The 27,520-nt window shown below is 37.9% G+C and overlaps 1 protein-coding gene across 3 annotated transcripts; it reads left to right on the plus strand.

The window, feature by feature from the left end:
* On the plus strand, positions 1-27,520 carry STX7 (syntaxin 7). 3 transcript variants are annotated; one of them, XM_015622894.2, is made up of 10 exons: positions 1-183; positions 3,167-3,307; positions 17,796-17,865; positions 19,395-19,485; positions 21,122-21,259; positions 21,937-21,989; positions 22,625-22,715; positions 23,346-23,418; positions 24,392-24,474; positions 26,121-27,520. In XM_015622894.2, exons 2-10 carry the CDS (start codon positions 3,226-3,228, stop codon positions 26,211-26,213), a joined length of 774 nt encoding a protein of 257 aa, XP_015478380.1. In that variant the 5' UTR covers positions 1-183; positions 3,167-3,225; the 3' UTR covers positions 26,214-27,520. The 3 variants fall into 3 exon arrangements, with proteins under 3 accessions (XP_015478380.1, XP_015478381.1, XP_033368673.1); XM_015622895.3 differs by lacking the exon at positions 1-183 and adding an exon at positions 214-232; XM_033512782.1 differs by lacking the exon at positions 1-183 and adding an exon at positions 2,242-2,513 and having other exon boundaries at positions 3,165-3,307.

Genomic DNA, 27,520 nt, shown 5'->3' on the forward strand with positions numbered 1-27,520 from the left:
TGTGCCTGTAGTTCCTTGGACTTTCTACAGAAGCTTGACAAGATGAATTGGCATTAGGTATACTCCTATTCAGAGGCAGAGATGTTGAACAGAAGATAAAATGTACAATCAGAAACTCACACCTGACTGGAACTTTTAGAGGAACTGAAGACTACCAAAGTGCAGCTCCGTTCCAGTTTGAAGGTGAAGTGCACTTCCTGCAACTGCAGCAGGCTTTTAACTTCCCTGTTTTGTAAGTTGTGCAGCCAGTCATACCAAAATATGTCATGACAGAGAAGATAAATGCTGTGAAAGTGAAAAGGGGTAATTTCTATGGAAATTCAGTGTCTTGATGAATGCTCCTATCATTGTGGACAGAAGGAAGTGCTTTGTGGATGCCTGTTTTGTTTCTTGGTGCTTTGAAACCCTGACCTTGTCTAGGTCATTAGCAGTTGACTTTCCAAGGGCTCAGCTTATCTGTGTTTTCAGAGGAGTTTGAGTAACTCAGCACTAACAAGTGAAGAGGTTGTGAGTGGAAATGGAGTGTTCCTCTGGTTCCAATGCCCGTGTTACTGTGAGAACTAGAGGAAGAAAGTGTGGTGAAGACTGGGAGGTGATGACAGCTGATGGCTGTCCTCTTCTTACCTCTCTTTCTGTCTTTTCCTCAGACCAGTTGCCTACTCTGTCACTAACCTGTACTATTGAAATAGTCAGGAATAGCTCTATTAATGGAAGAATGTGCATGGAGTAAACCAGCTGTGAATTTACATGGCTACCCTAAAATTTACTACAAATCTCAATCCTTAAGTATGTGGGTAGATAAAACGAATTGTGTCAACAATTAGAGCTACATATACAGATGAAAAGCTGAACTATATCCTATGGACATTTCAGTCTGTCATTTGAACATCTTGCTATCTGTTGTGTTTTGCTGTAGTAGAAAGTTGAAAATTCTTATGTGTTGAATAATCTGTACATTTGTCAGTGGGGTGTAACTTCTTTAAAGATAATTAACTGTTAGCTGTAGAAATTTGCAAGGCAAAGAAAAGCAGTAACTGCTTTTGTCAAGACTTGGATGAAATATTCAGTGCATATCTCTTGATTGTAAAGGTGTTCCTGAGAACAGTGTTAGAGGCAGCTGTTTGGCAAACATAAATACAAAAGAAGAAAAACCAATCATGAAATACTATTTTAGTTAATTCTACACAAGGTAGCTTGGCCTTTTGCCATCTCTTCTTAGCAGTGACATTTTAACATTTCCATTAAACGTACGCTTAACTTTTAACATTAAATATAATATTTAACTAAAATTTTTTTAGTCAGTAGCATTGTAGTTAGCATGCTACCAAGGTATCTAGAAATAGTCATAACTTTTAAAGAAACATGTCAGCAGTTCTAAGAAATCTTTTTCAAACTTAGTTTTTAGGTGGTTTCTTTGGATTTTATGCCTATGATTGATTGTATTTTTCACTGAATAGATTTCCTTACTTAGTCAATCCACCAAGGTATAGAGCCATTTATTTGCTGTAAAGTTTGTGTGGGTTTAGTCTTAGAATAAAAATTCAGTGCAATGTTGCCTAGAGTTTCCAAAAAGATCAAGGGTTGTAATGCCAGCCTTGGCCCAGATAAGTGGGATTTAGGCTGACTGCCTGACTGACTCCAGACTTCAGTCAAAATAAGTTGAATCTGCATGTGGTACAGACAAAGACAGGAAACGACATTGCAGACAGCTATCATGACTCTCAGGCAGCAGTGCAGCAAGTAGAAAAGTGCAAATACGCTCCCTGTCGCCTCGTCTGCAGTCAGGTTGTTCATTACAAGGGGATGCCTCAGGGGCTGAAGACTCCAAGCAGGGTTTAGGATCATAGTGAAGCAGCCATTTCGAAATCATGCAGGGTTTGTCTTCACACTAGCAGCAGCTTTTTTGTGGGGCACAGGTGTTGTCACCTGCAGGGCAGCAGGGGTGGGCCTGACCTATGTGGTTACATCCTGGTGAAGTTTTGGTGGGATGTACAATGTCAGGACCAGTCCAGTGTCTTGGCTCCACTAGAGATAGTTTTATATTACAGAGATATGAAACCAGTCGTGTTTTAAAACAGCCAGGGTATTGCTGCCCAGGCATTTCCAAAGGAAATATTTGGCAAAAAGGACTGTTAATTATTTGTATTTAAAAAGAAGTTTATAAGGACTTGAGTTTGCAAATTGTAGCACAGCTGCTGTCATACTTGACAGATCAGTTGGCCTTTTCATTTCCTTCTTTTCACACAGTAAATGTTCTTTCTTTTTCTCTATACCTGAAACGGAGTTTTAGTGGTGTCACTTAACCAGAAGCGGATGGGCCACAAAAAAAGGACTTTGTTTGGAAGGCACATGGTTTGGGCTGAACAGTGGTGAAGTTAAAATGTTCAACCTGTGAAGGTGATGTGCAGAAGAGCACAGCTTGGATGAAATTGTGGCATTGTGTTGGATGTGTATATGCTTGATTATTTTGCATTCTCATTGAAGAACAGATAAACTTCCAGTTTTGATTCCACAGTATTGTAATCCATGTCTTGTTAATTTCAATTTAGGATATGAGCACATGAACTTGTGCTCAAAATTGATCTGTATTGGTGGGAAAACACCCCTAAAAATGTGTTTGAATACCCAGGTTGTTGAAAAATGAATTCATATTGACAAACACAGCAGCTGAAACAGGATGAAGTGCTCATTTGTAGAATTTAGGTGACACTGGGTTAAACCAAAACTGAAGTTGGTACAAATGATTGGTGTTTAGAGGAAACTGGGTGCTGCTTTTTTTCTGATGTCTTGTGTGATATCTGCTGAGTTTTTTTTCACAGTGGTTACTTATGCTGGATTGTATTGGGATGGGTGATATATGATATGTAAATAACAATATAATTGGTTTGGGATGTAATTCTTCAGAAGGTTTGGCATTTTCAGATTAAACATACAGCTTTTTTTTTTTCTGGAAGGCAGTAAATGAAAATTACACTCTTTCTTTGATTACAGTGGGGAAAATGCATAAGTAGTTTGAGAAAGAATAAACTCTATCTTTGAAGTACAGTGCTTTTGGAGAGGATAAATATTAGTGTATGGAGTTTTGTTTAATCTCCTCCCATGTGTTCCTTAAGAAGTTGAAGACTTTATAAACCAGTGACCAAAACATAACTATTGTTTCCTGTAGGTAGAGACTGCCTGTCATTTTCCTGTTGTGGATGACTGTGACAGCAGATCTACTCAGCCATGTCGTACGGACCAGGTTTTGGGGATCCTAATCAACTAGCCCAACGCATAACTTCTAACATCCAGAAGATCACACAATGCTGTAAGTTGCATTTGTGCATGTTTTATGTAAAATTTTATTAATGGTGGTGCCCCCATTCAAGGTGAGTTTCTCAGATTCATTCATGGGAATTAACTCTGACTCTGCCTACTCATTTGGCAGGCTTGTGGCACCCCACTCAGCATGTGCATTCCTTCCTTCATGTGTGTGGTTAGCAGTGATCTGCCATGGCAAGTACAGTGTAGTATCACTCTGTATTCAGTTTTGTTCTGGCACTTAAAGGGCATTTTAAGATGGTAGGCTGAGGTGTTTGAGGAGCAAGGATTGCATCAAATATTCATTGAAGCTTGAATTTTTTAGCAGGGACAGAAGCTGTGGCCTTGCAGCTTCCCCTTGTCCCTTGTATATATTAGATATGTAAATAAGATTCTGCAAGTTTTAATATACCAGTGCTTAGTTTCATGCTACCTAGTATTTTTTATCCAGTAAACTGGGGCATTCAAGCTAGAGGTTAATTAGACTGCTGGGTTTTTCAATCTTTTTTCCTTTTTCCCCCATTTTCCATTTTACAAAGCAAATGCAACTTGATTCACAAATTTGTAAAGTATATGGTTCATCAGAAGGCAGGTAGTCAAGAACAGCACCTGGCTAGTTTTGGCACATGTATTTTATATTGTACAGGATACAGAGTGCTTGCAGAAATGGGTATTTAATGTTAAAACTTCAAAATAAATCTGAACAATAAAGTATGTCAGTTTTTATCAAAATTTTGATCTTTGCTTTGCAAAACAAGTGCTAGAAATGGGTATTTGTAGCACAGGTGAGTGGCACAGATGGGCTTTTTTTCTATTTTTTCAGTTACATTTTATATTTTCTTCCAGAAATAATTTCTTAAGATCTCAACAGGAACAAGACAGGGACAAGAACTGCAATTTTGCTTTATTGAAATGTTTCTGTACTTCAGGGTTTCATACTTCAGGTATTTCTACAAACTAAAGTTAACAAACCAACTCTGTAAAAGTCCTTATGCTTTATTTCCTAAAATCTACTCAGTAAATTCATTCAGTCTGATGGCTTCTAACTTGGTCTTCCAGAGGCAGCTGCCAACCTGAGGCTCCAAGATGTAAAAGAATGGTTTTCTGTCAGGTGAAAAAAGTCAGTGATTGAAACTGGAGTATTGTGAAAGTTGCTGAACATAATTAACCATCTTGTGCTGGACTTGGTGATTCCTTAATTTCATCTTTCCCCTTCTGCCCCTTCTCTTCCTTCTTCCTCCCCAAGGCATCCTAAGAGCAAGCTGCCCATAGATAGATAGAAGAAATGCCAGGAGAGTTATCTGCTGTCCTGATGTCTTTGGTATTTTGAGATTTAGATGGCTAAAGTCTGAGCATTAGATAGTTGCTACTGCCATGCAAAGACCCGAGTCCAAATGTCTCCTGGCCCCACTGCTGCATGGCTTCAGAAACAGGAGCTTTGCTCTGAAAAGTTCCAGACAAGCACTTTTCTAGTTCTGGCAGGGACACAGTTGGATTCCATCTCTTGCTCTTCTGTAGATCAGACTGAACTGTAACCACTCAGTTACTCTTGCAGTCCATTCTCTGCTAGATTTTATGAGGATCTGGATCCTATGGACATCCTGAATATGTTTCCTGAACTGAGGTCTCTAAGGATTTATGGACTCTTTTCTAGCCCTTTTTTCCTGTGTGTAATACCTGTCCAGCTTTCTATTGGAATGTGTGAGCTGTAGGAACTTCCAGGTCAGAAGGGAAGAAACAAACCTGCGAGCTTAGGCACCTGGAGTGCTAGTAAGATGCTGAGCATGTCTTTTTAGACTGCAACCATCTTGGTTAGGAAGGAAGGGTGAGAGGCACAGGAATTTTGACCCTAAATGCATGGGTTTCCATCTAGGCAGTTGACTTGGTCTTGCACTTCTGCCCAGACATGATAAGCATTTGTGAGAGGCATCAACACATTTGAATTCTTCTTGGTTAACCTGGAGATGTGTAAATGCTCTGGTTTTCAGTGAGATCAATAGAGGAAGAGAATTTCATTTCAGATCACCAGGCTACTTCAGGAGGTACCTCAAAACTAGTTCACACTTCTGCTAACATGCAAGCAAAGTGGGAATACTACTACAGAGATGGAGATGAGATACAGATTAGTTGAAAGGAAACTATCCCTTCCAGCTATAAGCTGGCCCTTGAACTTGTTGGAGAAATACAGAACTTCCTATATTAGATAACATTGTGCAGCCAAGATTTTGTAACACACCAGAGTTTATAGGAAGTAGCATGGGTGAGAACAGCAGTCTTTAACATTTCTTCAAGGTTGAATTGTTACATACTTGCCTTCCAAGTAATAAATCTGATCTGTTTAAGATAAAATACATATATTAAGTACCTCACACTTCATAATGCATGGGCAGGATGCTGCTGTTGTATTAATACTCTCATTTCTTTTCTAGTTCATCTAGCCCACTGTTACTGATTGACTAGGAAAGCTCCTTTCTATGCTGGTTTAACACACTACTTCAATAATTATATCAGTTGCAAGATAGTATTCTTTTTGGTTTGGGTTATTCTTTGTTAATAGAAGGGCCTAAATTTGTGTTTGGTAACGTGTGCCTTTGAACTTTGAAGAACAGATATTTTTATCTGTCGATCCAATCATGCCGTTGATTGTTTGGTTGAAGATGTGTTGAGAGCTACAACAAAACAAAGTTGTACAAACAAAGTTGCTTTGTACAAACCTTTGTTCAAATACTGCAGTAAATGCTATCTGTACTGGGCTGTTTGAGTTTCTTTGGAGGAAAGGATGTTAGTGAGTCCTCTTTAGGACCTTGAAGATAGAAACTGAGCTATCTAATGGGAAGCAGTATGTGCTGCTGTCTGTACTGTGAGTACTCTTACACCTGCCTGTGTTTGAGATCCCCAACCCCAGAGCATTCTGTGTATAGAAGCTTCTCTCAGCTGTTCTCTAAAGAAGGATGTGCTTTGTTTCACATTTCCAGCATTTCTGCAGAAATAAGTGATTATAACATCACTAACAACATCTAGAGAACAGTCTGCTTTCCTCAGCCTGAAACTCATGTTTTATCAGTGACATCTCTGAGCTGAGATTTAAGGAACTAGTCTGTGGGGTATTTCTCTATTACTTTTGTTACAACTGTTTCACCGAGAAGCTGGAGTTGCAAAACTTAAGGCTGCTCTTGATATCCAAAGAGAGCGGCGGGGCACAGGCAGAAGAGGGAGAGCTGGGCTCTCAGACCCGCTCTTGGAGTTTTTAGAGTATCCATGTGACTCTGAGCAGTGCTCTGAAGTCTGGAGAGTATGAATCACATGTACTCGAATGAGCTGCAGTGCTGTGTGCTGAACCTCAGTGGGGTCAGCAATGCCTGCAAGCCATGTCTCACTGGTTTGCTTTCAGGTCTGTGTTAACAGTGATGAGAAGCAGATCTTCAAACAGCTAAGGGAACTTTGTATTGAAATAATAAAGCCAAAGAAGTGTATAATGAGCTAGATTTGGGCAACTGTTAAATTTCTGTTCTACTAGAATGCAACTGATGGTTAAGGTTTGATGGTCTGTCTGGATTCTAGTCCAAAGTAACTGTAATTCTCATTCCAGGCCTATGTTAAATCGGTTTATAACATCTAAGTGACCTATGTTTCATATTTTGAAAGGCCAGTGCATTTAAAGGTGGTTGAGTTTTATCCCTAACTTTCTGAATACAGAAAACAAAAATATGGAGGAGAGAATATATGGAAGAATATATGCAGGATGTAAAACTCCAACCTGTCTGGCCTTTGCAGACAGAGAACCTATTATCAAGGTGGTTTAATCAGTGTTTACTGAAGGAGCAGTTGTTCTAGAACTGGATTTCACAGGTAGCACTCTCACTTATTTGGTAGCTTAATGGCAGTGCTATTAACTTGAGACAAATCTAAATGCCATCCTGAAACATTTCCTCTTGGTTGCTTTTTTACAGCAACTGGATAGACAAGGAATGAGTGTGATGCACAAGATGAGCTATCAAAATATATTTCTCTGTGACAAAACAAATTCTGCCTCCTTCCAAAACTGTATTTCTATCAGCCATGTTAAATTACCCTGCTGGGATATGCCTAGGAGGATGAGTGCATTGAATCCATATTTGAGTGCACTGAATCCATATGTGATTGGGGTTTTTTTTGTTTGTTTGTTTGTGTTTTTTTTCTCTCCCTCTCTTTTGGAAGGGCATACAATTGTACAAATCTGATCTTGCAATTGGTACAGAAAGTACCAATCTGTACTTTCCAAGTTGAAAGTACATTAAGCAAAAAAAACAAAAAGCCTGATTTAAAGGCTTTAAAATATGTAACTTTCATACTTCTCACAACTGAAGATGAGAGGGAGCAGTTCTTTGAAATATGACCATTTTCTGCATTTTAAAGAATTGATTCTCTTTGTGTGGCTAAAAGAGGGAAAGCATTATATTTAAAAAGATGTTCCCAAGAGGGAGAAAAATGGTAGTTGCATTCCTCTACAGGAGTAACTCCACAGTTATAAAAGTAGGAAGGATACTGTTAGAGGAGTAGGTGCCTCTTCTGCTCAGCTGGAAAGATTTGACTCAAGTCTCTGACAGGAACTGTGCAAGAAGTAGCCAGCCATGCTTTTTCCTCTCCCCATATACTTAAATAACTCTGCTGTGTGGGGGTCATTGAGGAAGCAGGCTGGTATGCCTTTGTTTTGCTCTGTAGTTAATATTTTATTTGTAGCTACTAAATATGTTTTTGAGAGCAGTTCCTGAAAACAAGTAAGAACGGTGCAGGCTAGATAAGTAACTATCAAGTCTCCACTGGCACCTTGAGCTGGGCTTCGTGAGCTGTCCATTTAGAAGCAGTTTATAATGCTCGGGAATGCCTAGGCTTTTGCCTGGGAACACAGAACAAAGCCTGATACTTGTAAAATATACCCAGTCTTTGGGTTTTAAAAGACTTATTTTAAAACACCTTTATTTTTTTTCTGTTTGCAAGCAGTAAGCAAGCAGCTAGAGAACCTAGACTAACTGTAGTAATGCATTCATATTCCTTCCACACCAAAGCCTTCCTTCACTTGCCAGCTCCTCCAGGTTGTGTCAGTGTTTTGTGCAGAGTTGGTTGCAAAGCCAGTAAGAATGGTGTAATCTACCCTTGCTCAGTATTGGCACAGTAGATCACTGCTAGAATATTTGACTTGTTCATTCACACTAAAGATCAGCCCAGCTCAACAAACACATTCTCTGCATGCTTCAAGGTAATAAAAATAAAATAAAATTCAGTAGCCACAATCCACATACGGTTGGAAGGGATCTGGCTGACTTTGAGAGATACTTTCTCATAGGGACTTCTGCTTTCTGCTGACTTCCTTTGCTGTTTGTTAAGGCAGCACAAGCATCAATTCATATAGAGCACATTCCAGGAAGGTCAGCTTAAGCCAGCAGAGATCCATATGTCATGTGATACCTGTCCTGTGACAACAATTTTTCTCAATTTCTTTTGCATCTCAAGTTGTGTATAAGCTACTGTTCTCACTGAACATTGCTAAAATGGGAGTCAAATGAGATCAATCTTATGACTTTGCCTGTAACATTATCTAACTGTAGAAAATCATAAGTGTAGATTAAGCAATGAAAAATATTAAGACTTTTAGTAGATGCCTTTAGGTTGTGGTTTAAGCCCAGTAGGTAGTTAATATCTTCTGCTAAAAGGCTGAAACATTCACCAAAATCTGTATCTGTCACTATGAAACACCAGCAGATTCACATGATTACTCATGGCTAAAGAAGAGCACAGATGGGCACATGGAAAGTAAATGAGATCACTGAGGTGTTGAAATCAGAGCCTGTATGAAAACAAAATTCTGTTTTTTTCTGTACATAGAGTGTGGTTTTGTATATAAGGTGTGGCTCTAAACAAAATAGGCTCTCAGAAGAGCTTGTTGAGACTTCTAGCAGAGGTATTGTCAGAAATTTCCAATTAACTGCAGTTAACCAGATTTAAGTTTGTGAGAATATACCAGCTGAAACATTTTTTTTTATTATTATTTTTCCTGTTGTGCAGAAGGTTTCTTGGATTTAGAATGAAATTTCTATAAAACCTGGGAAAGGCTGGTTATTTAGGGATTTTAAGCACCGCTATGTTCTTCGACATTTCATTTTGTGGACTTCTTCCAAGACTGAGGAATTGAAGAGAAAGTTAGCTAATTTGGCTCTTTCTAAATGTTTGTCTTTGTAATGAAGTGAAGTTATAAAGTTCTTGTAGAAATAAACTGTTTCTTAAAATCTCAAGTCTGAATAATTTCCATACAGTTCTTAAAGGCTTTGTTGTATGTAAAATAGCATATACATTTAAGAAAGCATGCCTCACAGATTTGTCTATGAATATGGAAAATTTTTAAAATATTTTTCTGTGTTTTGTCTTATCTTTGTCTTACTTGGATGACATTTCACAAGAGGGACAGGGATTTATTTATGCTAGCAGCAGAATAGAATGAAAAAATGAGTCTTCCATGTATGCCCCTGCACAGTTTGTGTCAATATGTGCAGAAAAGTCAGAGTTTTTCCTTGACTGACAATGTATTGCGTTACAATTATTATAAATAGCAAGGAGTCCAGTGAAGACATCCACTATTTTACTGCAACTGTTGCTTTTGTTGATGGAGTAAGTCTAAATGGACCCACCATGACAAGATAATTTTTGCAAAGCAGCCTGCATTTGCAGCAGAGGAGGAGAAGGGATGTGGCCAGGGTCCTCATGCTTCTTCCTGTCTCTAGAGAGTTGTATTTCAAATCCTCTGTAAGGTACTTAAAGTGCCTGTTGCAGCTCAGTTTTGTTGGATTTTCCTCCCTGTGGGCAGGAGATTGCATAGCAGCTTGATTATACAGAGAGCCCTCTATCAAATCCCCTGTAAAACTGCTATGCTGGGGGCTGGACACCTGTCAGGGCTGGGATAAACCCAGGTCAGTGATCAATTGTGAGTGACCCTGCAGTAGCAGCAACTTGCTTGTGTTGACCAGTCTGTGGTGTGCTGTGTCTCCTTACATGTCAGCTCCTGAGGTAGCTGCAGTAATGACCTGGCCTCTTAAAAACTAGACTTCCTTCATTTATAACTGGGTTGGGTTATGGTGTTTGTGCAGCTACTGCTTACTGCATAACTATGCTTCATTTTCACAATTTAATAAGCTAGTGGTATTCTTTAGAGAAATGTTCAAACTGCTGGGTTTCAGAAAGTTACCAGGGACACTTTAGGATAAGACTATAAAATGATTGATTTAATGACTTCCTGTTGGCTGAGCTGTAATAATTGATTGCATGATCAGTTATTGTGCGCTTAATGTGTGCTTAGTGTGTTCTACGCCCTTATTAGAGCCAGTACTTCAATCTCTCTTCACTGCCTCACTGAAAGACCATTATACATGGGAGTAGACTAGAATGAAATAATTACAACAGCCCTGAAAGAACTGAGGGCAGATCCTGAACTTGAGACACTGTTGCTGGTGTTCCTGGTCGCTCTGGGTTATGGTACTATTTAAAAATGACAGAAGCTGTAACAAAATATAAAGAAAAGGTTATGATGTTGTGGGATGTTTTCCCACTCTTCATGCTTACTGTGTCATTAGTCCTTAGAGTGCAGAGGACAATCTTCAGGCCCATCCTAATTTCATTTTCTCCTTCCCACACCTACATCACTTACTGCTTTTCTGTGCTGATGCATTATCCTGTTTTAGAATCATCAGTGTGACACACTGAGTTAAGACAGAATAAAGCAAATTACTTAAAACCAAATTGCTGAAGTTTTTAGATATTTGATTCCACTTAGATGGGTTCATGGGGATGTTTTTAGTGTGAACTGGTATCTTTTGACTTGTGTCCTGGATTTGATTCCTCTGATAAACTTTCTCTCTTGGTTTAAGTAGGGCTAGCAAGGCAGCACTGTGGCATTGTAATTTATGTAAAAATTGAGGGAGTGTAAACTAGACTATTAGCTTTAAAGAGGGTCTTACACAGAAGACTTTCATCTGATGGAGGTATTGCAACTAAATCAGAATCATTGAATAGTATAAAGGCTTGGGTTGGAAGAGACCTTATAGAGATCATCTAGTTTCAACCCCTGGCCATGTGCAGGGATACCACCCACTATATCATGTTGCTCAAAGCCCCATCCAACCTGGTTGTCAAGATTTCCAGAGATGGGATATCCACAGCTTCTCTGGGCAACCTGTTCCTGTGCCTTATCACCTTCACAGCAGAGAATTTTTTTCCTAAACCTATTCTCTTTCATATTGAAGCCATTCCTCCTTGTCCAGTCACTAGGTGCCCTTGTAAAAGGACACTCCATTTTCCTTGATCCAGGAATGTTTTCTGCAGCATCTCTTCATCTTTAGTCAAGTACCCTCAGCTGAAGTGCAGAAGGAAAACACATTGAATTGGATTTTAATAAATTGAGGAAGTCTGTTTTCCCCAGGAAAAAGCACCTTGAATTGGTGTAATTTTAACAAACTATTATTTTGTTCCAATAACCTGCTCTGAAGGGACTCTGAAGTTTATTAGATTCCACACAAATTAATCTGTAACTGGATGTGCTGTTTGTCGACTCACTTGTTCAGCTGGAAAGAAGTAGGAGATTTCTTCATAGTTACCCAGCCGGTTGCAGCGTGTGTGAAGTATTTGACAAAGCATTTCTGCAAGGTGACTGTGCTGGTGCTGTAATCATTGCCTATTTGCCTTATGAAGCCATAGCTGGAGCACAAGGCTACATGGAGCAAATCAAATGTTGCTCTAATTGCATGCAAAGGAACATTTTGCTGATTCTGTTTATTCTTCTTGGGCTCAGGAATAAGAAAAATGACTGAAAAGCAATGTCTTTAAATACTTGTTGTTTTAACCCTGAGAACTTCAGACAGTTACTAAAACCCCGTCTGTCCCTTTTTAAGTATAGGATGGTGACAGAGGTGGGACCATTACAATTAACATTCAGGAGGAGCTGTTCTGCTCCTTCTTCCTGTGAGGTCCCAGTCCTTGCTGTTTTGTAAGGCAGGTTTCATTGTACTTGCTCTGCCTGCTTGTCTGGTTCTTGTTCTCTGCGGTGCAGTGCCTTGGTGTTTGTTGCTCTTGTTGCTGTTGGTGTTTCTTCCATGCACACCCAGTGAGTGCCACATTTTCTGTGGAAGCATTAGACCATAACTTTATGAAACTGGGCAATGTGGTGGGTCTGGCTGAAGGAAGCTGAAGGAAGCAGCTGCTGGAAGGCTATAAAGTAGTCTTGTGCAATCCAAGTAAGAAGTGAAATTACTGCAGTGGGGTAATAAGTAGTACTCATTAAACATATTTGCCCTCAGTTTCATGCTTCTATATTGAGGTATATTTTTAGAATCCTCAGGATTTTGTTGTTGGTACATGCCATTCTCCATCTCTAAAGCTGCAACAAGCTTCATCCTGGCCACCTGAGGTTTTAAAGTTTGGTTTTCCAAATGTGAAATAGAACAGAGTTTAAGGTAGGAAGACAGCTGACTGCAGGTAGCTTGAGAAAGCTTCTCTCCTGTAGCTGGAGTTACTGGTAAACATTGCAAAGTAAGACCATCCTCAGTTTCCTTTGGCTAATGCTGTAGATGAACATGAATAACAGTGTTCAAACACCTCTCAACCATGCCAGAGAGGGTGGGTGACCTCCACTCTGTTCATTTCCATTCTCCTAATCAATGCATTGCCTTTCAAACATTAGGATTTTATTGAAGGATTTGGGTAGGGTTTTTTTTACCTTTCCTAGTGCAGCAATGCTGTGGTGTTGCAGCTTGCACAATGATTTCTAATTCACAGTTCAGGATTAAGAATATTTGCACCCATGATCTTAGAGGAAATAAGTTGTTTACATTTTGGTCTTCATTGTATTAATTTATTTGTGCCTTTATTTTACATTTAAAAATTCCTATGCCACCTTTTAAATGTTCTGATTTCAAGGACCGGAACCAGCAGTTATGTCAACATGGCTTTACTTATAGTAATGGAACAACTTTGCAAATCTGGCTGAAAAACAAGACAAGATGAGGAGAAAGGAGAAGAAACTTTCTTCTTTGCTAGCCAGCTCTAAAGCAAGGGTAGTTGTGTGATCCAGTATGTGAAACATGGTTTTATTTATGAAAAACATTCTATGTATTACAGTTCAGTCAGGAACACGTTTCTCAAGTACTCCTACCTGTTAAACATTGTAAATATTTCCACTGCAACTATCTCTACTTTGGTGACTCTTGTAAAGAAAAGGAGGTCTTTTATATCAGAGACTACTACTTTCATTTCTATGTTCTCCTTAACTAAAGGAAGAGTCTTCTACTGACTAGAAATGGAACCATTGTTTGGCTTAGTAAAAATAAACATGAGCTGACTCTTGAATAATTTTCTCTGTAGGAATTCAGGTTAGGTCTTAATTGTTTCTCTGGCTCATCATTAACCATGTCTGACCTGTTTCTGAGCATGTGACCAGCCTTAGAGAGGCTGAGTAGCTTTTATCAGCTAATAGTTGTGTATTGTGAGATCCAGATCAGGAATTCTGCAAAGACAAATGAAAAGTCTTCTTTATGTTATTGCTTCTTTCTAAGACAAGACTAATTTTCAGGTGAAAAAAATGAGATTCCTTTGCATGCAAGAGAGCAGTTTCTTGGGAAAAAGTGCATTTTGCTTGCATGGTGTCGCATACCCTGCTTCCTGTTCTGCTCAGTTTCCAAAGTGGACTTGCTTTCTTTTATTGCCAACCCACAGCTGGCAAGGTGCTGTTCCTGCTGGTGGAGTGTGAGCCCTTACAGAGCTGTTGATTTTCATTCTATGCAAACATCTACCCTGATGTGCAGTGTGAAGGAGTTTCCAGCCTGTGATGCAGGCTGTTGTCATACCCTGGTGACTTTGGTAAAGAACACCTGTATGCACACGTGGTGTGTCCCCTTGTGCAGCTCCTGAGCGAAGTCCAGCAGCCACCTATGTATGCCCAAGTGCTCATGTGAGCCTGTGTCTGATTTTGCACTGAAATGAATTAAAATCATGCACAGGATCCAGTCAGTCTCAGTGGCAGGATTGGTAATGTCCAGGAAAGGAGGGACCTTAGATTACTCTTGTCTTTTGGAACTCCTTGGAATGTTTGAAGAATTGGGGAACTGGGGAAGGGAAAACCATAAAGAGTGAAGCAACCTAGGAACCTGTCAAAACTGTGCTGTGATCTTGGGTCCCTGACTGTTACCAATATGTTTGCAGTGCAGTGCTAGGGCTTTGTGGGCTAGGCCTAAGTCTTTGGCTCTCTGGGACACCTGTTGCTGATGGATTGAGGGGACCAGAGCAGATGCTGTGTGCTGTGACCTGCCAGCCTGAACTCCCTACACAGGACTGAAAAGCTGGTTAAATGAAGAAGGCAGTACCTTTATAAATACAACTATCTGCAGTGAAATCAGGAATTTAGGAACTTCTGTTTTCCAAAAAAGTAATCCCAGGTTTCCAGCAGTTTTGTTCTTCATTGCATGCTTGGTTCTTCTCCCTGCCTGTTTCACAAATGGAGCAGTGAAAGGAGCAAGCAGAGGTATTTCTGCAATCTAACTTTTAGTAGGAGACACTAAGGCTACCCTGCTTTTCCCTTAAGGAAAGGAAGGGATATTGTCTTATGATTCAAGAAGTTGTAGAGCTTGTCTTTGCTTTTAATCAGATTCTGTGAGATCTGTGTGTGCATGTGAGGGAAGAGGACCCTTCCCTCTGTGATCCCTGTGGTAACATCTTTAATCCTGTTAAAAAATTTGGTTCATGAAACTATGACTATAAACTGAATGTCTGTAGTTTAGGTGGCTTTATGATTATATGTATAATGTTATATCAAATATTTGAATGAGAAGTAGCTACAGTGAGAAATCAGTAAGAACAAGCCAAACCAAAAGAGTTGTAAGACTATGAAGAGTGTAATTTCTAGTCTGGTGTACACTCCAGCATATTTATATTAATACAAAGGAGAACAAAGACTGGATTTCTTTAACTCATCAACCTGTAGGTGATCAACTTTAAATGAAGATTTCTGGAAAGTCAGCTTCTCTACTTTGTTATACTGGTCCTACCAACCTGTTTTTGGCTTTTTTTCTGAAGCATCTTCCAGAGTGCTGCTGAAGACTATTGGCCAAAATTTGCTTTTTCTGCTCTGCCTTTTTTTTTTCTATTTACTTACTTGAATAAGAATTTTCATTTTTCTATGTGGTATACTTCATATAAACAAATAGTTTAATTTTTTTAAATAATAACCATTATTGTGAAAGATTAAGATGGAAAATACTGAATCACAGGAAGCATAATAAAAAATGCTATTATTTCAGTCCTTAGGATTTTTTTCCTCTATTTTTTCCCCTTGTAATTTGAAGTCCTATTGGAAATTTGCTATTTTTATGCATACTTATGGACTTCATGGTAAAATGTGTTTTAATTTTATGCTAAATTTTTGAATCACAAGACCGGAACTGCCATGAGCTCTGCCTCTGGAATTGTATATCTGACCAATTCAACAGTGCTGGCTTTTAATTTCCTCTCATTTATCTACTTGTGTTCAGCTTTAGAAGTAGGATAAGTATGCAATTATGTTGGAATGCAAATATTTTAAGTATAAGACATGTTATAGGGAATTTTTACTTAAAACACAAACCTGCATTTTCTTTACTGGCAGTTAAATAATGCACCTCTAGGTGGCGGCAGGACACACCGGGACTTTTTCTATCTGTTTCGGTTTTCTTTTTACTCTCCCTTTTGAAAGTACATACGGAATAACCGAGCTCCTCGGCTCTCGAGTCAGAAGGGAGAAACAAATTAGTGTTTAGTCTTCTAGATATTAAAACACTGTGTTCTTCAAGATAACACCAACCAGTTATCTTTTTGTTTGTTTTAAAACAATGCATTACGCTGACCATAAAAAGGAAGTTTAATTGTCCTGAGCTTGCGTTAATCAGTGTGTGTGAGCAGCTGCAGCTGCCCAGAAGTGCAGGCAGGCGGACACTGCCTCGCCCAGCAGACGGGAGGCAGGGAAGGGCTGGTCCTTAGTAGCCAGTGGTAGCCAAAATCAAAAATCTCCTCTTGTGTTTTGCTGTTTTTCAGCTCAGTTAAAATACAAGATGCATGAAACCCATCTTACAGTGCTGTTCCCCACAGAAGTTCTGTTAGTACTTTATGCCATTTAGTTCTCTCAAAAACACTTGCTTTAAGTATCTTATTTTTTACCTCATGTAAATCTAACTTTCCCATTTTGATGTATTCATTACCAGGGTGTGCACACCAAGTATTGGCTATAGCAGTTGTCAGCATTGGGATGTTTTGTAAAGTAGTGTAGGTAATTCAGTATTATCTATAAAACATTCACTGAAGACTGGTTATGAAGCAAAGATCAGAATTAATATTATTGCTAAAAATGCTTTAAGGAATTGCAAGTTTTATCTAACTGGTTAACGTAACTTGTAGCTTATTTTCTTATTTTACCTGAAGTTCTGTCTGCTACAGATCGCTTCTATAGTGAATGGAAAAGTACTCTCTTCTTTTAATATGTTCTTTCTTCCTTATGTGGGGTTGTCACTTATTGAATTTTTAACTGTGTTTAGGGAAAAAAAATAGTGAGCTAATGAAGTGAGGATCCCACATAATATCTTACTATATCTATCTGTCTGGCACACCAGTCTGCTGGGGGAGAGTCACAGAAATACAGGGAAGACAAATCTACTCCTAGCTGAAGTCAAGTAAAATGAGTTATTCTGAATATTTATTGTGCTGTTTAGAACATGAGATTGTTAAACTGAGATAAAGCATCTTGAAGCTGCAAGATTTTTCAGTGTGAAAAACTACCTATTCTTTAAGTTTCTGTCCATTTCTCTCCTTGCTTTCTCCTGTGACAATAAAATATGTTAGGCTGAAAATAAGGCTCAGACAATATGCCACTTCTTGCAGTTCAAAACTAATATTTTATGGAATACACTTGGAAATCACTGGCAGTTTGTATCCTAGACTTAAAAACATAAGAAACTCTCAAAACTGCAATTTAAACCTGGACACGTGAGTTTTATTTCCTTTTTTAACATGCTGTAAACCCATGAATGCTTTGTTGCTGTCTCTTCATTGATGCATGGATTCTGAAATATTTGTGTAAGATAATGTTATAGAAGTCTTCCAAATGGTTTTCCAAAATGATGTGCATAAAATAAAGCAGAATAAGAATGGTGCTGATTTAGACATAGTATAATGAAATGGAATAGTCTTTAAATTGCCTGTTTCTACCTAAAGATTTTAATATAATCCCATCCTTCATAAGAAACCCCAGGTTTTGTCTTTGACATGGCAAAAATCATTCAGTAGTTGTTTTGGGACTTACAAATAAGGTCTTTGTTGTAGGTTAAAAAAGTCTGGTATATCCATTTCTGTCAATTTATTTATATGGCTTTAGAATTGTCAAGCAAGAATGCATAAAACTGAGTAGCAATTGGCTCTGCCTCATTCAAACTTTTCTTCCTCTTCACAAACAGCTGCTGAAATACAAAGAATACTACATCAGCTTGGAACACCACAGGACACGCCTGAGCTGAGGCAACAGCTGTGAGTACTTCACACAAAAACAATTTCATTGCATAGTAAACAATCTCCTCTTAGGTGATGAAGTGGATTTCTGTTAGGCAGAGTGCTTGATTTCCCTGAGAAAGGTGAGCATAGAGAAATATTTGTAACTTAGATGTTGAGATGTGCTTTCTTAAAGTAGGATAGTCTGTAAACTCGAATCAGCTGGTTTGCTCGTGCACATTACCTGCAGTATCAGTGCCTCTATAAAACCTGTGCTGCTTGTTAGCAAAGTGGCACAACCAGAAAGCAATATCACTGCTCAAAAACATACCCCCACACCCCTCCACTCATCAATCCGATGTTTCCAATCTGTAGAAGTGTCATAAGGTAATAAATATATTGGGGTGTGTTTTTTATGAGGTGGGATACTGGGAGAGGAAAGGGAATGTCGTTTTTAGTGATGGAAGCTACAGTAAGGGATGACATTATAGAAAAAATACGTACCAGAAATAGTAACAGAAGTGAAATCAATCTCCAAGGCAGATGCTCTGCTAGAGTTCAGTCACCTAAAGGTGGACTTTCACTAATACGCCTCTAGGAGAGACAGCAGCTGCTCTCTACTTCTCTGCATGGTCTATGAACCAGTATGATTTTTTTCATTAAACTCCTTTATCACATTAATCTCAGCATCACAAATGCATGTAAGCAACATGTTGTGCTCACCCTGGCATTTTTTGTGTGTTTTATGCTGTGCTGCAGCCACTGAATAATAGGAGGAGGTGTGTTGGACCAAAGTCATGATGTTCGTTTTGTGTGAAGAGCCTAATTACTTCATAATAGCTGAGTTCAGGGGCCCGTAACATTAGCCAGGTACAATCCACAGGAGATATTCTACTGGGGACTGGAAATAGGTAAAAAGCAACATACATAGTTTATGCAGTAACCCAACAGGATCTAGGCATAAATTCACACCTAAACAGAGCAGAAACTCTTGTTAAGGACATGCTTCAGACCCTTATTGAGATAATTTATGTATATATAGTAAGCTTGCTTGAGTTTTTATCTGTTTTTCACTTGGCCTTTCCAAGAGTTATTTGATTATTTAAAATACCGATGCTGAAGGCTTTAATAAAAACTTTCCAGGAAAAACCTTTTTATATAGACTAGGAAGGAAGGATGCCAAAGCAGGTAAAGAATTTGAATTGCTTCAGGAAAAAGGAAAAAAAAAAAAAAAAGAAAAAAAGAAAAAAATAGGCTATTGGTAAAGAATTGTGTGATAATATCAGAAGTATATTTATGTATTCATAATGACTACACAAATAAAATAGAAGAAACCTAAGGGGAAAAAAAAAGTGGGTAATTATTAATAATGCTGTCACACTGAGCAACATACCTTCAACACCTGTCCTGCCTGGAATTCATGATTTCTTGCCTTTACAGTGAAGAACAGACTAAAGATGGCTTTGTGTGCTTCAGAGAAGCTTTTAGTACTGATGTTTTCCTGAGAATCAGTGGAATTCAGCGAAGTAACCCAATGGTCTCTAATGAAAATTTGCATTTGGTTTTAGGCAACAGAAGCAGCAATACACCAACCAACTTGCCAAAGAAACTGACAAATACATTAAAGAGTTTGGATCTTTGCCTGCGACAAGTGAACAGGTATAAAAACAAAAAGCATGGCTAGTTTGACTATTATGTTGGCTCATGTAAAGTAGTTGAGTCACTTCAGTTCTTTATTCCTGTTTTCAAAGCACTTTTTAGTTAGCCAACACATTAGCACAATGCGGGAATACTTAAAATATAAGAATATTTTGTTGCTGTCGAGACTTGTCCCAAAGTTGTTTTTATGTATCAGGAGTGAAGTAGTGTGACTGAAGTAGTGGGAATCAAGGCAGTGTGCTGTGCCTTTCTGATTTTTCAGGTAGCTGGACACTTTGTAATCCATTGCAGTGATGCTGTATCTGACTCTGCCAGCACTCTGACTGCTTCCAGGGTCAAGGAATTGTATGCCGAAGTGCTGTTCACTCACTGTCTGAATAATTTGATCATTACAGTATGTCTGTTCTGCATCACTCAGATCAGCATATGGGCTATGTCTTGTCACAGACTTTTCCTTTAGCAAGAGGACTAGACAGGAGCTGTTACTAAATCAACCTTTGCAGTCTTCAAACTGCTTCTTTCTGACGTCTGTGTAAAATCTTTCAGTCAGAAACACATGAAGTGGCTGTTGTGGTTACTACACTCCTGTCTGCCCTCCGGTAATTTCTTATCCTAGCAAAATCTGTCACTTAAACAAGGGAAGAACAACAGGATCCTAGAAAACATGGATTTGGGTTATTGTCACTTAAACAGCTTGCAAGGTCTGAGGGTGGTTACTAAGGAGCTTTTGGGAAAGTAATGGTCTTGAAACACTGAGTTCAAATGACAGGTCATGGTCCATACAGCTCATCCTGTCAAGCTGTAAACTTCTAAGAGCAGTGTTAAAACTTAGCCTTGGTATATAACCTCTAGTTCAGCCAAAGTATCCTTAGTTTGTGGGGTTTTTTATTGTCTGCTTATCTTGGAGTTGAAAAGTTCACAGTGAAATGTTTTACTGTTTAATTTTATGCTTATATCAAAGCTGTTTCTTAATGAACTGCATAAATAACAGATTCATGAATGGCAAATGACAACCTTTCAGAAATTTGTAAGGGTTGATATATGCATCTATTCAGAAAGTATGGTGGAGGCTTTCTTGAGTGCCCAATATTCCCCTTCACTTCACTACATCACCCTGAACCTGAAAGGTTAGAACAAGTATTTCTGGATCTGTTCTAAAGGACTTAAGGGGTGTGAACCCACTTCTGGATTCTGTTTAATATGTATTTCCAGCATTTATGTAAAATACATATGAAGTTCTCTGTTCTTTCTTTTCTGCACCCTTCTTCCCCTCTAAATTCAGTCACCTCTGCATATTTTAGCATTCCTGGTGTCAAAATATTTCACACCAAAGCAGAAGATTTCACAATCAGCAGATCATAAGGAGGGTGGAATTTTTCTAATCACTGCTCATTTCTCATTTCCAGCTGTTAAATTAAAATAAATATATCGATTTCCTTTTTAAATGCCTTAATTTGTGTGGTTATGTGATCCCAGAAGGAAAGAATGTTTGTCCATGGAATTGCAAATGGCTTTGTTGACAGCCTTCCCTTAGACCAAATTAGAATATATATACATTGGTATTTAGCAGACTGGAAATAGTAAAACCTTGGAAAGCCTGAGCTCATTTGACTTGGTAAAACTTTTTCTCCTACAGCGTCAAAGAAAAATACAGAAAGACCGTCTTGTGGGGGAGTTCACCACAGCACTAACAAATTTCCAAAGACTCCAAAGGCAAGCTGCTGAGAAGGAAAAAGACTTTGTAGCCAGAGTAAGAGCCAGCTCGAGGGTGTCTGTAAGTATCAGAAAATGTGCCACTACTTTCTTTACATTGGTGTTAGTGGTGTTCTGTGTCAGATTTGTCTCGACGCTGGAGACAAATTACTTAAGACAAATTTACTTAGCTTATAGCTGAGTCTAAATGCTGCAGAACACATGCTATATGATTTTATAGTAAAGGCTGCATTAAGTTGTAATAACCTCCCTGGACAACTGTTACTTTTTCCTTGCCTTTGTCACACAAAAGAATGAACTGCCGCTGTGTTCATGCTGTAATCTTGCAAAAGCAACTTCTAATAGATTTTGAAATGCTTTTGCAGTTATCTTTAGATATCAACAGATTTTTTCCGTTGGGGAAGAATGACTTGCCAGATTTCAGTAGAGTATTAAGGTGGAGAAGTGCTGAGTAGCTTCAGATGTTGAGCTTTTCCTTGTCAGTATATCAATTTTGCCTTTTCACTTTGTGCCAAATACACATTCTGTACTTGTCAGTTGTAGCAGGCAATTACTGAGCTTTTGCTTGTATTTCAGCCTTATGCATGCATAAAGCAAAACCAGGATGAGAATGTGTTGAATCATGCTTCAGTTTGACTTACTAGAAACATTCTAGTATTGTCTCCTTATAGAAATGTTACCAGTACTCTTTTCAGGGCTATAATGTTTTATTTATGTTTTTAAACACTGATCATGTAGGGTGGGGCTCCAGAAGATAACTACAAAGAAGGAACACTTGTCTCTTGGGACAGGTATGTTGAATTACTTAATATGCCTTAATCTAGCTGGGAAGCAAGCTGCCTATGATTTTTCTGGTTTTTAGTATAAAGAAGATACTTTGATGGCATACATGGGGAGAGAAAGACACAGTTCACAAAAAGTCCCTCCTTTTTTTCCTGATGCTTCAGCTGCAGCCATGTCCTTTTGCTGCATTTGGGTATTCTGGGACCCAAATTTAGGGAAGAAGAGTCCAACTTGAATATAGTAAAGCTGCTGTGATAAGGGCCCAGTATTTACTGGGAACTCCCATTACTTCCATACTCTCCAAGAACTGTTTTTCAGTCTCAGATTATTTTTTGTTGCTCAGATAGATGTAAACTCTGCAGTTGATAATTCAGAAGGAACTTTGACCTTGTATTCATACTTAGAATTTCCAGTCAGCCACAGGCTCTGTGCAGCAGTGCTTCAAGAGCTCTGCTACTCCAAAGCTGTGATGGTTATACCATTTCTGTTAGCCAGGGACAGACAAGGGTAAAAACACATATCTATTAACTGATAATGTAAAATGGGCTATGTACTTAACTGTAGGTTTATCCTTCTGAATAATTTCTCATTGTGCTTGTTCAATTCTGCATGGGTTTCAGTTTGTTTTTTTTTTGTCTGATAGTCAAGCACAAGCACAAGTGCAAGATGAAGAAATTACAGAAGATGACCTCCGTCTTATCGAGGAGAGGGAGTCTTCCATTAGGCAGCTTGAAGTAAGTATAAGTGGTTTTACAGCAGAATATGCTTTTGATATTCCAAAGAAAGAGCATTTTAAAGGAGCATGAGCATTAATTGGAGGCATGACTCTTGAGGAGTTTGGGTTTGTCCGTGGGTGTGATTTTTCCTTTCAAAACTGCAAATATTGTCTTTAGATCTGAAATGTACATTAGAAATCTACTGTAAGAAAACCATGTCTTGATATACTGTGTTTAACCTCAGTGGTTCTGCTATAGAATAGGAATGCCCATGTGATTACAAGGAAAAAGTATGTATATTTTTTTTCCAATATAGTCATATTAGAGAACTGTTTGAAACAGTGAATAGAAATGTAGCAAAATTATACCTCTCCTCACGTGTCTTCCCAATGTATTGTTCAATATGTTCATTCTTAAGTGGAAATACAGAGATTTTCTGTTTCACTGAAACTTTTATAAGCAAGGGCTTCATAAACTTGATCTCAAAGTACCAGAAAAACCTTCAAAATAAGCACATTACAATACTTTTTTTCATCCTGTAGTATAAAGAGTCATGGATGCACACCCAGAGAAGAAGGAACAGTATTTATATCTAAATGCACATAAATGTTAAAATGTGTGGTGTACATTAATGATTTCATTTTGCAGGCTGATATTATGGACATCAATGAAATTTTCAAAGATCTAGGAATGATGATTCATGAACAAGGCGATGTGATAGGTAAGTCCAATTCAAATATTACCTGAAATTTTTTAATTCAGTTTCTCTGGTGAGCTGCAGTGTAGAACTTCCTTTTGCTGGAAAAATTCCTCTAATGACACTATCAATGCTAAAACAAATCAGGTACAACCTAATAATGGGTAAACTGGCTGAGATGACTGGGAATGCAGTAAGAAAGAGAGCCTAAAATCTAGTTTAAAGCATGTAATTTTTCATGTGTATAAAATGTCTTTAAAGCAGTTTTCTGAACTGTTTGTACCTAAAATTGGAATTTATGTGGGACACCTTACTGTGTTTGTTAATGATCTAAGAGTGTAGATTCAGCAGATTCATACTTTGCCTTTCATGCAAACAGGTTTATTGTTTTAACAAAATGTGATTGAAGATTTTCTGCGTCAACTGCTAAACCATGCTCTTGTCTATGTCCAGAATATATTTTCAGGGCTTTTTTTAATCACCTTCATCCATAATCAGTTCATGTTCTTTTTACTGAAAAAAAAATACCATCTGTGACAATATGGTAGAACACCAAACTAGAATCATGCCTCTTGGGGTATTGTTTGGTCTGTTGCCTCTGTTTCATAAACCTTAGGACTTCTTTTAATCTGAGCAGAGAGTAATCAGTAGCAAGTTGGAGGACAAGTAAAAGATAATTTAAAAAGGAAAAAAAAAAAAAAGCAGAAGTACTGAAAACTTGTGCCCTGGTTGGTATCTAAATTTCAGCCCTGCATGTACAACAGGAGAGCTGTTATCTGACATGAATTTAGCCAATCATTGCCTGGGTAGTTCTGGAGTGGACTCAGGTATAGGATGGGTCAAGCTTTCATAATACAAGGTACATTGTTGAATACTGATGAAGATACTGGCATTTTGGGACAGCTGTTGTATATGCTTTCAAGTATATTTTAGCATTCAAAACCTTTGACTGGTTTATGACTTACCAAAATTTGAAATTTTTCGTTTCAAAACAAAGACAGCATAGAAGCCAATGTGGAAAATGCAGATGTACATGTGCAGCAAGCAAACCAGCAGCTGTCAAGAGCCGCAAACTACCAGGTAATGCCAGTTGTGTGAAACTGTCCTGAAGTAGTCATGACTTACACTTTCTTAGGCACTTTGGATTTTGTCTAGCAAGTTCCTCAAAGGTTGAAGACTTAAAGGTTTATGTTAAACTACAATGCAATTTCTAGGTCAATAGAAAATACAAGTCAGTGACTTCTGAAAGCTTTGGGTTTTGTGTGAAGCTGTTTTCAGCCAGACTATTTCAGAGCCTTCTGAGAGTCTGTGAGAGCACTCTTTACTTAAAATAAACAAACAAACAAAAATCAGAAAACCAACCAAAAAACCTTATACAAACAGACTCCTACTTGTATAATTCAAGAAGTTAAAGGTTCCTGTATAGGGGAGAGAGCAAGCCCTTGGAGATCACTGGAGGAGTAGAGAAGATAGGAAGGAAAATCTTCTGAAGATGTGGACAGTTAGCATTTATTTTTGTTGTCTAGAATCTTCCCAAAGCTGTATATATCCAGCTTTTGTTATTTGCTACTCTGATGCTGAGAACATATTTCAGACTGTCAAAGTTTTTTGAAAAGCCTTCTAATACCTTTAAATTCTACTTCTTTATAACATTTTTGGAACTTATTATAAATAATCTCATTAGTAATTAATCTTCTGCTTTAAGTTAGAGTTAGTCCTTACATAAGATTTTTTAAAAGGAAGTCTGTGTTAGTAGTAGCTAGGACAGTGACAGAATGTCTGAAAGACTGTTACTGATTTCAGAAGTGGGAAAGGGCGCATCCTTGAACTGTATTCTGAGTGGGGCTAATTGGCATGTTAAGTACATTTCATGACTCCTATTTTGATACTTAAAAAATTCAGGAAAGAAAATAATAGCAGCCAAAAATTTCAATGTAAGGTATAAGTTTTCTGGTTGAAATTTAAAATTAAGAACTTCATGATTTATTTTATGGAGGAAAGGATGACAGAGTGCTGGTCTTGAGTGCTTTGGTATCTCAAGTTACAGACGTGTATGGGAAATGTGAAAGTTCTCAACATGCTCATAATTTAGACTATATTGTAGTGACATCTATATAAGTGGGCTGCTAGTAATGTCTCTTTGGTTTGGGCTTGTTTGTTTTCTTTAAGAGCGGGTTCTACCTAAGAAATTTGGCAAAAACACCTTTAAAATAGCATAGACACATTTTTATTTTTAGGCACATTTAGACACATTTTATTTTTAAAATAACTTTAGACACAGCAGTCTAAAATTGTAGTCCATTGTTCCCTTCTGTATATACAATAATAGTATTTTTTTTTCTAGCAGGCCATTTCTGTCTCCTCTGTTGTACAACTGATTGTCCATTTCCTCTCTGTGCTGTCACCTATGCTCATGTTCTTTCCCCCAGCATTCTAGTTACATCCATTCATTACATTATTGTGTGTTCTTTCATTAGTTTATTATGTGTACCAGAAATAACACTGAAATAATTCTGTTGACTAATATAGCCATAAAGTAATGTAGATAACTTTGCTTTTGCTTTTTTTTTTCCTTGAACATCCTCAGATGACTTGACCATCTTTGTATGTAAGGACACAATTTAGTTAGACTGCACAAGCAGTAGGACCATAAAAGCGTCTGATAGTTTTCTGATGTTCTCATGTGGTACAGTTTTCAATCAACTTGTTCTTTTCTCTGTTGGCAGCAAAGATCCCGAAAGAAGATGTGCATACTGGTTGTTATACTTGCTGTTGGAGCATTGCTTATTGGAATCATCATATGGTTATCTACAAGATAAGTCTCTGGAGAAAGCTTTGTAATTTGTATTTAAATTAGGAAAGGAAATTCATAGTCATGGTTTGCTCATTGTGAAGCTGAGTAAAATAGTGGTTCTGTACTTCATCACACTTACATTTTTATAAGACATTTTGTTTTAACCTGAGAAATAATGTTCTCACTACTGCCATCAGTATAACTGCCTGCCCTCTCAGGTGTGGGTGCTGTCTTACCAGAAAAAAACAGTCAAGTTCATAAACTGTTCCATTAACTCAAACATGAAACATCTTAAGGTTTAGGGGGCTAATCAAAGTAATGATAATTTGTGTTGACAGGGTGGGTAATTATATTTTGGGATATTCCTAAATGTTGCTGCCAAAACAAACTCCTGAATTGTTGCTTGAGGCAATGAATTCACATCTCAGAATTTATTTTTAAGTTAGAAATATATTTTTTTCTCTCTGTTCCATCACATTCACCTACCCATTTGATATGGGTGGTTCAAAAATAAAATGTAAGTTGCTGAAGTCGATGTGATTTCTATACCTGAAGCCTGTGAATTAAGCCTTCAGTTTGCTTGAAATCTTATAAATGTTCTGTTTATCTCTGTATCTGGCATCACGTATGGTTATGTCTGGAAACCTCCTGCAAAGGTAGGTAGATTGAACGATGTAATTACGTGAAATTTTTTTGTTCCAGTCCTTGCATTAAGAAATACTGTGTTTTATTGCACACATCTGGTATCTTTGCATCTGAAGTGTGCATGAGTAGGTTTGGTTAGATGAAAATATGCTCTAGTCTGTGACTTCAGAGACTTACTGGGAAGAATAGAAATTCCCAACTTCCTATCTGCACTTGAATGTCACTGTTCTGAAACTGCTGTGATTTAGTCCCCATGAACAGGTCCAAAGCTGTATATGATGTCTTTTACACAGCTTAAGAAAAGAAGATTAAAAATTCAATTCCAAGTTCAACACTGGTATTTGGAATTAAGTTAAAATTGGTTGAATCTGACTGAAAGCATTTTAAAAGTTTGATGCTTATAGCCTTTAAAATGACTCCTTTTGTGCCATTTTTTACTAATATATTAAAAATGTAAAAACACTTTTTTGCCAATTAAACTATTTGCCTTTTTACTTAATCTTGATGAACTAATCTTAAAAGTGTACAAAGTCACTTAATCTGTATTTTATAAAGTTCTTCCATACCAGATGGACAGAGAATGCACTGTGTACATGGTGAACTATGAAATATTATTTGGGAACAATCTAACTGTAAGCATAAATTAACTGTAACCATGCAACCAAAATAAAGGTCTTTTAAAGAGTA

The sequence above is a fragment of the Parus major genome, chromosome 3 (genome assembly GCF_001522545.3).
Source record: "Parus major isolate Abel chromosome 3, Parus_major1.1, whole genome shotgun sequence".
Lineage (NCBI taxonomy): Eukaryota > Metazoa > Chordata > Aves > Passeriformes > Paridae > Parus > Parus major.

Coding starts and splice junctions, on each gene's coding strand:
- STX7 (XM_015622894.2), top strand. CDS start 3,226: ATGTCGTACGGACCAGGTTTTGGGGATCCTAATCAACTAGCCCAACGC. Junction 3,308..17,795: donor CCAGAAGATCACACAATGCT/GTAAGTTGCATT, acceptor CTTCACAAACAG/CTGCTGAAATACAAAGAATA. Junction 21,260..21,936: donor GAGCCAGCTCGAGGGTGTCT/GTAAGTATCAGA, acceptor CTGATCATGTAG/GGTGGGGCTCCAGAAGATAA.